Here is a 10,191-nt window from a genome sequence, read left to right on the forward strand (position 1 = left end):
TGGTCTTTGATGAAAGGTGTTGCTCGCAATGGGCGCGTTCAGTAGCGGCTCCTTCGTCTCCGGACAGAGTAACTCGAGTCAGAGCCCTCAGAGCGCCTACTAGACGGGAAATAAGGGCGCCGCTTGCGCCGCCGCGCGGCCGAGTGTTTGCGCATTTCCGTTTCCGTCAAATTCGCGCGCGAACATCCTGCCCAAGAAAAAAAAAAGAAAAAAAAAGCGCGCGCTATGGCAGCAGACGACAACGCCGCCAACGCGCTTCTCCAAGTTGTTTTGGAGGATGATTTTGAAGAATTCATGGAGGCGCAGAGGCGAACCAAGCGACGAAGAGTCACCGAGGTGCTTGGAGCCCTCAAAGAAGTCATTTGTGAAGGTAAGCATGCGTGATGATGGCCGACATAATCGTGACAGTGTCTCTCTACACACTCCGCAGATCCCGCTAGACCGTCGGACTCCGACCGTATCCGGGGGATTGAGGGATTTATCTCCGATGTTGTCCCTCGCTACACAGATACCCAATTCAAGGAGCATTTCAGGATGCACCGTTCGACGTTCGAGGTAACCCCACAAGCATATGTTCGGAATATAGTACAAAAATACAGCGCGGGAGGTCTGGATTTCTGTCTGGCCACTCAGGGGAAAATTTTAATAATGTTTAAGGCGTGATGGGCTTGTGTTGAAATATTAAAATATCATAGCGATGAAGAGTCACGATATATCACGTAGAAAAAATAACCAAACGAGACAAGGAGTGACACAAGCCCATCTTTGAAGGGTGCTTCGCCGTAGCGCAGCTGCGTACTTGAGGGAAAAACACTCCCTCAGGGCGAGATAGCGCACGCGCTCGTCCCTAGTGAGCTAAAAGAAAAATATTTTCTTTGTGGCTATTAAGCGTAAAGCCAAGCAAGCGTTAGCAGTGTTTGAGTGCAAGCTGGGGAATTCATCTTTATAAGTTGAGCCCTGTAACCCTTGTTTCCTTTTACAATAAATATTTATCTTCTCACATGGCGATTTTGCGTTTTGTGTAAATCTACTGGTAATAAAAACAGTGGCTGGAATTTCTAAACAAAAGATAGTTCGTGACAACATTTTTGTCGCGTGACTGTGCTACTAACCCAAACTAAAGAGCCAATTGCGTGTTCTGGGCAATTAGATTATCTGCCCTGCAATTCACACTATTGAGTGCTAGCTTCAATAATGCTAGCACTCTCTCTCCTCGTCAGAGTAGAATCAATGAAAATAGGGTATAGGTGTATGCCTGCTTTAAAAGTTCTTTCTGCTGCTCCAAAATGGCTCGAGCCAATCACATCATTGTATTTCTTGTTTTCATTGATTAAATGTTCGGTTCCACACATTCCAGGTCTTGCTCCAATTAACTGAACCTAACCTAGCCAAGACCATTGGAGTCCGGGTGCCAACAGCCACCAAGGTCCTCATGACGTTGTGGCTCTTAGGAAATCAGGAATCGTACCGTGGCGTCGCCGACAGGTTTGGTGTACACAAGAGCACCCTCCACTTCGTGGTCTACGAGATTGTGTTGGTATGGGCACGGTGTGCACCCTCTGTAATACAGTGGCCCACGCAGCTTGCCCAGGTGGCCAGCCAGTTCGAACGGAAGTGGAGGCTCCCAGGCGTTGTGGGTGCCGTGGACGGGTGCCATGTTTCTATCAAGGCTCCCAAAGAAGAGCAGTCTGCCTTCTACAACAGGAAGGAGTTCCACTCCGTTGTGCTCCAAGGCTGCTGCGACAGCAGGATGGTGTTTACACACGTGCATGTGGGGTCCCCGGGCCGGATGAACGATGCACGCATCCTCACCAATTCTGGCTTAGACGACATTCTTAGCGCCCTTCCCGAGGACCTCCACATCCTCGGCGACTCCGCTTATCCCCTCGGGGTGAACCTGATGCGTCCTTACAAGGACAATGGGCATCTAACGAGGAGACAAAGTAAATTCAACACAACATTAGGTGCCTCGCGGTCAGTGATAGAGCGGGCCTTTGCCCAATTGAAAGGAAAGTTTCGACGTCTGAAACACCTGGACATGGACAACCTTAACATGGTTCCCATGTTTGTGATGGCGGCGTGCGTTCTTCATAATGTCATTCTCACGTCTGCAAAGCCCTTTGTTCTTTGCACGGAGGAACTAGAGGATCCATGCCTGGTGCGCAAACAACCAGACATGACAAGAGCGCCTTCCGCTGCAAAAGCTAAACGCGACGCAATCGCTAGCTTGCTGCACCCTGCATGCACCTGAAGAATGAGGTTGCCATGTTACAGACCACTGTATGTCTTCAGCTCCTCGGTTCTCAACCTTTAGCAAAACTAAATTGATAAAATCGGTCAATAATAAGGCAATTGACTAGAACACATTTTTTGTTGCTCGAGTATACTTTTTGGAGAGTTTTACCAATGTTTCCCCCTCCTGCTTTTTCCTGTCTTTTATGCCCTTATTACGATTTATTAGAGCTACATATTCACATTGTTACTCCACAAGTTCTTTTGCAAAAGTTTTGCGAATTAAAATACCACCAAATGCAGACAAAATAAAAAAATTGGCACAAATGAACTGGTGGCTTGCAACCTGTGCCCATCAATATTATAGTGCCTGAATGTAGGTTGTCCCCAGTTAAAACATATTTTAGCAATATTTGTACATGCAGGCAATATACTTCTCCCCATCCTTAGTAACTATTTCAGAATAATGTATCTTGAGCGTACGCTTGGACTTTCCTTTTGGAACTGAGTCACTCAGACCGTCCAATATAACAATAATACTGTAATGCCTGGAACAAGACAGACACAAGTGATACAGCTTTGCACAAAACGATTCAAGCAATGGTATTTATTAAGTTCAAAAACCTTAAAAGTTGACTAGAACTTGTCACAATATAAAAAAATCACAGGCCCGTGGTCGGATCTCAAGAACAGAGAAACATGAACGCAGTGGCATCTGGGATCAGAAAATCATTCATGTAGGGGGAATGTATAGCCAGGACTCTGGTATAGCTTAGAAATTTCACTTGTCCAGAAGCCAAACTGTACTTAATAACATAAGAATGCACTGATATCCCAAACTAAGGTGCCCGCAATCTGACGGAGGCTGCAACAAGAAAAAAACAACTATAGTTTTGAGCAAAAAACTGCAGTTTTATTCATAAACTTAAACCACAGGGTCATTTTTAGCACTACAAATGAAACACTTGGAGTGACTTTCCTGATAGGCGATATTTGCCTAAAGTAATACTCATTTATTTTCCAAAAAAACAACTCGCAAAATGACCAGTAAGAACTAAATGAAGTGTACAGACAGCAACCAAAATGTAGCAAAAACTATGAATCTACTTTTTGTTTACTACTGTATTTGTACTTTCCAGCAACTCGAAACACAGACAAGTCTGGCATGCTTCTGCAAAAGAAAACTGTAAAAAGAAATATTAACTGTTACAAACAATATATGCAGCTCTTAAGGTTTAGTACGAAAATGCTTGTTCCAGTTGGCCTGACTAGTAAGGTTAGCATTTTGCTATACTTCCTTTCCATGCCGCAGAACGACACACTAAATGACCATCACTGTGGACAAGTGAAATTTAAAGGTGGACTAAAGAGGTTTTTAACTTTTTCTTTTTGTGGCTCTGGTTTCGTGCATCTGCTCCAAGGATCCTAGAAATCGAGAAATTTATAGCGTCCTTCTGCATTACACGCATTCAAAGCCAAACTGTCAACAAGAATGGCTCGAGGGAAAAAAGGAGGAGCTAAGAAGAACTAGTGGAGCATTGTGAAGAGCATTTAGTCTAAGCAAAATGACTTTCGAGGTCACATGAATAAATGGGCACGGCGACTATGAAAAGATCTTGTCTACAGCTGACTCGCAGGCCCAAGGCATGAACCAAGCGTGTTTCACTTGGTTTCACTAATTCATTTTTGCCCCTTCACCCCTCTGCAGCATTTTTGTCAGATTTCTAACGAACATCTCATTTTTTATATTGAAGTGGGGCACGTGTAACAACAGTTTCTAGATTTCTTGAATCCTTGGAGCACAGAGAATAAATTAGAGCTATAAAATGACGTAAGCACCAACCCCTTCGGTGTACCTTTTAAAGGGTGGTGAACCGAAATTTGGATTTCAGAAAACAATGCAGCAGCGGTAGACGGGATGCTACAATCCCTACAACGCCACTCATAAGGCGATATCTCGAATGGACGACCGACAAGGCGCGTTACGTGAAGATATCTCGTTTCCTTCTCTCTTCGCGTCACCCCCTCAAGGCGGCGAGGCAGAGAAGACGCGAGGTTGTTCCCTCTTCTCGGAGAAACAAGACGTCAACATACACGTCAAATGCGCCTCCTTTTTTTTTAATAAAAATATGGTCATCTGTTCGAGATATCGCTGTATGAGTGATGGTTTGGTGTTTGCAGCATCCTGTTGCACGCTTTTGCCGCCGTGTTTTGTAGAATCCAATTTCGGTTCAGCATCGGATGCTGAACCGAAATCTGGATTCCACAAAATACAGCGGCGAGAAGCGTGCAACAGGATGCCACAAACACCAAACCATCACTCATACAGCGATATCTCGAACAGATGACCATATTTTTATAAAAACAAGGAGGCGCATTTGACACGTATGTTGACGTCTTGTTTCTCCGAGAAGAATCGAGAAAAGGAAACGACCTCGAGTCTTCTCTGCCTCGCCGCCTTGAGGCAGCGAAACGAAGAGAGGAGGAAACGAGATATCTTGACGTCACGTGCCTCATCGGCCTTGTTCAATCTCGACTTTTTTTCCAAAAATACGGCTGTCGATTCGAGATATCGCCTTCCGAGTAGTGTTGTAGGGATTGTAGCGTCCCGTCTGCAGCTTCTGCATTGTTTTCCGAACTCTAAATTTCGGTTCAGCATCCCTTTAAGGCTGCTGAGACTGTTTAGATTGACATACAAGGCGATTCAGCAGTCGGAGCTTAGTACGTTGCAGCTTCAGCTGCTGCCTGTACCGCTGCCTGTCTTCTTGTTCCCATGCGTCCATCCTTTCAAGGATTTCTCCCAGGATTGCAGCCGGCCTCTTCCTCCTTGCTTGCGGGAGCTCAGGCTGCCTCGTTGACCTTGGAGTCTGTGCGCTCTGCGGATACACAGTGCCGGCTTGGGAGGGCATGGCAATGGCTAGAGCTGTGGTGGTGGCTGACGGCCCTGTGCTGGCTGGGATGATGACTTGGGACTCGGTGACTGAGGCTGCAGGAACGACCGGCATGCTCGTGCACACCGGGGCAGTGTACTCGGCCGTATCTTGGAAAAGGTTGTCCATATGTTGATAAAATTCCCAATCCTTGCGCCCTCGTCCTGTCTTCCTTTTATCTTGCCGCCTTCTAGTGTAAGTCCGCTTCAAACCTTTGAATTTGTTTTCGCAGTCGTCTGGCGATCTGTGGGCACCAGCTTCATTCATTTCTACACTGATCTTCCTCCACACTGTTCTTTTCTTCAACTTTCGGTTGTTGAAGTCAGCATAGTACTTTTCATAAAGTGAAATCAGCAACAACACCTCGCTGCGGGACCATGCCCCTCCTTCACCAGCCTCATCAGGGCTTCCTTCATGATCTAAAATGTCCAAAACATCAAATGTAATTATTAAGGTTATCAGTTCATGACCCTTTAAACACCAAACCTTATATATACAGCTGTAGGCGATGCCGGGGAGGCCAAGCAATCATCAAAGCCCCATTACATGCAACTATAGACAAAACACGAGGTTAGTTAACACTGGCAGGAAGGACTTCAAGCCTCCTGGAAGCCAGAGAGTGACAGCCGGCATGCTGCTAACAGCCTTCTTAGGCCAGAAAGAAGCTAAGTCTTTTCACACGAGAGAATATTTTTGGCTTTTAGAAATTCCCTTCAGAACCCAAGCTATATGTGAGATTCATACCGTCGCACTCCCTGCTGCTACATGGCTGCGGGTCCAACTCCTGATGACCACTGACTATAAACAAAAAAAAATTGCGAAGTTGTCAACAAGGGAAAGCAGTTGCATTACAGCACTTTTACGTAACACACTGCAATGCATATTCACACGACAGAATGTGCACGCTAGCGAAGTTTATGAAGATGTGATCAAAACAAGAAGCATGATCAAATGATTGTTTGTTAGTGCAAGGGGAAGTGGCTCGCACTTCGATACAAGGAAGGCCCACAGCAACAATAGCGCTTGAGCGGTGGAAGTATCTAGCTGAGCTCTACCAAAATATCGATAGAAATGCAGCGGCCGTGCGCAAGCGGAATTGGGCTGCAGTATAAAGTGAGTGAAAAATGCCGATCGGCGATGGCTCGCGTTTGTCGCGCAACGCTCACACTCACCGACAACTAATTTTCGCCGACAATTTAAATGAGCGATGTCAATTTCAAATGCAAAAGTGCGATCAGCGAAATATGGAGGTACTCACCGATACTAATATAGAGAGGAGTAGTGCAGCGTCCTGTAAGAAAAAAACGACATATACGGAGAGGTTCTTATTTTCAACACGAAATGAAACATAAGGAGGTGAGACGGAACGTTAGCGCATGAGTTGTCCCTTACCGTCGTCGCTTTCAACCAGATAAACGGGGCTTTCGGACGCAGTGGATGTCATCGATGCAGCCATGGCAGCAGACGCACGGGAGAATTCGAAACCTTTTCTGGATATTCCCGCCGAATTCCCCGGAAATCGTCACCAGTCAGGAAATGACGCCATCTTTAGCTCCTTTGACTCTACGTGCACCGTCTCCGGACTCGGTGCTTCGGAGCTTGACTCCGAAGCCCCGGAGTTACGTGCACCGGAAGTGACTTTTGGCCGTCTAGTGGAAGGAGTCAGTGACTCCTTGACTCCGGGGCCTCTACTGAACGCGCCCAATGGTTACTTGTTTTTCTTTTTTGTTTCTTTACCCTAGAGAATGCCACGTCCCAAACAAACCGTTGAAACGAAGGAGGGAGGGAGTCTTGGCGTCAGAATTCTTGAAAAGAGCCTCATGACGCCGCCGACGACCGTTAGGCTATTTATTTTGTTTCTTTAGACTTTTATCGCGACCACTACTCCACCGTGCCTCAGATTTTCCAGCGAAGGTCCGGCAGTTTTTAATAATTATTAGTATTGTCGTTTGAAGGGCACTCTTTTTATGCTGCTTCGTTTTCGTTCCTGACGCCATAAAAATATTCTTTCTCTTTTAGATTATAGGCGCGAAAAATCCACACTGACTAGGGAATGAGTAACAGCACCTAGATGTTGGCCTAGACTCTGCATTACTCAGACCCTAGTCCGTGTGGATTTTTCGCGCCTACAGTCTAAAAATAAAGAATGCCATACACACACATCACACGCTCACGCACTCAAAGTTGGTCCAGAAGTTCAGTGTCCCCGACGTGTTTTTGTAGCGCTTTCAAAACGATACACTAATACCTCCAAGTGTTCTCCGGCCCAGGATTTTGGTGACATTAAATGGTCTACGGTCCAGCACTTGCAGCGTTCTTCTCATGTCATATCGTTGGGTGCTGCATTTCACGCATGCACACAAAAGATGCAAATAACAAAAATAAATAATTGGGCTAATTAATTATTGGACTAATTGCATCCACAAACCAATCCGACCTTGAACTAAACTTTTTTTTGTTTTTTTTTTTTGTTTTACGTAGGGCAAACTTTTTCCGCCCATATTTTTATGGCGTCAGGAACGAAAACGAAGCAGCATAAAAAGAGTGCCCTTCAAACGACAATACTAATAATTATTAAAAACTGCCGGACCTTCGCTGGAAAATCTGAGGCACGGTGGAGTAGTGGTCGCGATAAAAGTCTAAAGAAACAAAATAAATAGCCTAACGGTCGTCGGCGGCGTCATGAGGCTCTTTTCAAGAATTCTGACGCCAAGACTCCCTCCCTCCTTCGTTTCAACGGTTTGTTTGGGACGTGGCATTCTCTAGGGTAAAGAAACAAAAAAGAAAAACAAGTAACCATTGCGAGCAACACCTTTCATCAAAGAACACGCCGCCCGAAAACGGCTCCCTTCTTTTTTTTTCTTTTTTTTTTTAATTCTTTTTGTTACTTTATTTTGTTGTTGGGTCCGACTGTTCTCTTCTTTGTAACGATGCCGACCGTGGCAACCGTTCTGGTCATACGATTGGCGTTTCTTTCGTCACGCGATGACATGGCCCGACCGATTAGCCAATCAGTTCGTTAAAAGGGTGTCACGAGGTATAAAATGGCGGATCAAATAAAAATAATAAATGCAAAGAAGCGCGCATTTCTGCTCGTTTAGCCCCCTTGGCGCTTTATTCTTCCAGAGGCGAGCGTCGCAGTGCCATGGCGTTTAACTTGTGCCGTCTTCATGACGCCATGAAAGACCCTCTTGAAGCAATTAATTTGCTTCAGGGCATGGGCCTGCTCCTGGCTTCTCGTGCTTGCCCAGAGTGCGAAGCTGCGATGACGCTGCAAGTCCGCGCTAGATCTGCGGATGGGTATTCGTGGAGATGCGGTTTGTGGATGACTCGTGAGGTGCCCAAGAGGAAGCCGGTCAAGGTTCAGTGCCGGGGCGAGGTCTCGGTACGGAGCGGTTCCTTTTTCGAGGGATCGCACCTGACGCTTCCCCAACTCATGAAGATCATCTACCTCTGGTGCCAGAACCTACCGTGCGCCGTCATTCAGCGGGAGACTGATGTCGCAAGTAAGACAATAACTGATTGGACGAGCCTTTGTCGGGAGGTTGTGGTAAATGCCGTCTTTAAGCATTCAGACATGATTGGTGGCGAAGGCGTGACTGTAGAACTAGACGAGAGTATGATCGGTCGGCACAAGTACCATCGCGGGTATTTAAGGCCTGGCCAGTGGGTTTTCGGCGATGTGGCGCGTTGCAGCGGGTGCTGCTTTTTTGTTCCCGTGGAGACCCGTGACGCTAAAACCCTGCAAGGGCTAATAGCCAAGTGGGTCCGCCCTGGAACAAGAATAATCACAGATTGTTGGGCTGGCTATCGCAAGCTTGCAGATGACGCTCGCTTCACGCACCTCACCGTTAACCACAAGCTGCACTTTGTCGACCCGAACACTGGTGCGCACACCAATACGGTGGAGGGCACCTGGGCCCACGTCAAAAACTCTCTTCCACCTGGACGGCGCGAGAGCCACCATTTCACTGGTCACCTTGCAAAGTTCATGTTTTGGAGGAGAGAGAAGGCGCGCGGAAACACTGATAGATTCCAGTCGTTCGTCGCCGCGGCCGCCAAAATCTAGAGCCCCGACGCAGACAGGCCGAGGATTCTGACGGCCCCGGTGACTTCGAGGGATCCGCTGCGCTGAGCCCGTCACCCGCCTGCATGCGTAAAGACGACTTATGCGCCAACCGCTCGTCAAGTGCTCGTTACGTCAGTTATAGGTTCTGGTAGCGGTCTCAACGGTCCTTTCCAGGGCCCCCATATTTTGCAAACGGAGCTGTGTTTTGAATGCGGCACCCCGTGTCTCTGTAAAAAGTTCACAGTAAAGACCCAGCAAAGGTATGTGGTCCCCAACTTGGATATCGCGTGTTATGATTCAAATAAAAATTGTTCTTGCTTATTTCGCGCCTTTGAACCCAATAAATGCCGCAGTTGTAGTCGTCCCGCAGTGCTGTTGCTCGCCCATTCGTCGTCGGCGTGGCTCAGCTTCGTCGTCTTTGCTAGCGGCGCACCGGCGAAGGCGGCCTTTGATCCGAATAAATGCCGCCGTTGCAGTCGTCCCGCGGTGTTGTTGCTTGCTCGATCGCCGTCGGCGTGTCTCAGCTTCGTCGTCTTTGCTTGCGGCGCACCGGCGGAGGCGGTTGATCTGACACACCGCGTTCGGCTTTGGCTAGCAGACGGCATTCGTAAAAATGGCGTCAGCTGTTGCTAGCTTCACGCGGCGGTACCGTGCGTGCTTCTATTCATTCGGCGTTCGTTGCCATGGTGACGGCGAGGAAAGCAGACGAACTTTTTGATGCGGAAGAACGCTGCGGCGCAGCGATACCAGGTGCGTTCTAAGGCCCTTCCCGCATGCTTTTCAATGGGCGGAAGGCGAACAAAAAGAGTTCGAAATAAGGACTTAACGCAGAAGGCTGCATTTCTCCAGCGCCTCATAATTTGACGAGCCTTGCACGAAAAGCATGTTTTTAGACCAGAGTTTGGAGATAGTTTTTTTTACAACAACATGGGTCTAAAGTATCAATGTGCCCGACGGCCT

General features: G+C 47.3%; 2 protein-coding genes across 2 annotated transcripts; one reads left to right on the plus strand and one right to left on the minus strand.

Annotated features, from left to right (window-relative positions):
• Window positions 1-225: 225 nt before the first annotated feature.
• On the plus strand, window positions 226-2,307 carry LOC115315811 (protein ALP1-like). The gene is made up of 3 exons (XM_029975129.4): window positions 226-370; window positions 431-555; window positions 1,358-2,307. The coding sequence occupies exons 1-3, from the start codon at window positions 226-228 to the stop codon at window positions 2,249-2,251; spliced, it is 1,164 nt and encodes a 387-aa protein (XP_029830989.2). The 3' UTR covers window positions 2,252-2,307.
• A 2,525-nt stretch (window positions 2,308-4,832) lies between these two features.
• Window positions 4,833-6,649, minus strand: LOC120841345. The gene is made up of 4 exons (XM_040212224.3): window positions 6,555-6,649; window positions 6,421-6,453; window positions 5,907-5,960; window positions 4,833-5,581 (listed from the first exon to the last, which is right to left on the minus strand). The coding sequence occupies exons 1-4, from the start codon at window positions 6,616-6,618 to the stop codon at window positions 4,896-4,898; spliced, it is 837 nt and encodes a 278-aa protein (XP_040068158.1). The 5' UTR covers window positions 6,619-6,649; the 3' UTR covers window positions 4,833-4,895.
• Window positions 6,650-10,191: the final 3,542 nt, after the last annotated feature.

Source organism: Ixodes scapularis, unplaced genomic scaffold (assembly GCF_016920785.2).
Source record: "Ixodes scapularis isolate PalLabHiFi unplaced genomic scaffold, ASM1692078v2 PGA_scaffold7__128_contigs__length_106722199, whole genome shotgun sequence".
NCBI classification, from domain to species: Eukaryota; Metazoa; Arthropoda; class Arachnida; order Ixodida; family Ixodidae; genus Ixodes; species Ixodes scapularis.

Coding starts and splice junctions, on each gene's coding strand:
- LOC115315811 (XM_029975129.4), top strand. CDS start 226: ATGGCAGCAGACGACAACGCCGCCAACGCGCTTCTCCAAGTTGTTTTG. Junction 371..430: donor CAAAGAAGTCATTTGTGAAG/GTAAGCATGCGT, acceptor CACACTCCGCAG/ATCCCGCTAGACCGTCGGAC. Junction 556..1,357: donor TGCACCGTTCGACGTTCGAG/GTAACCCCACAA, acceptor CACACATTCCAG/GTCTTGCTCCAATTAACTGA.
- LOC120841345 (XM_040212224.3), bottom strand. CDS start 6,618: ATGGCTGCATCGATGACATCCACTGCGTCCGAAAGCCCCGTTTATCTG. Junction 6,454..6,554: donor TCTGGTTGAAAGCGACGACG/GTAAGGGACAAC, acceptor TTTTTCTTACAG/GACGCTGCACTACTCCTCTC. Junction 5,582..5,906: donor TAGCAGCAGGGAGTGCGACG/GTATGAATCTCA, acceptor TGGACATTTTAG/ATCATGAAGGAAGCCCTGAT.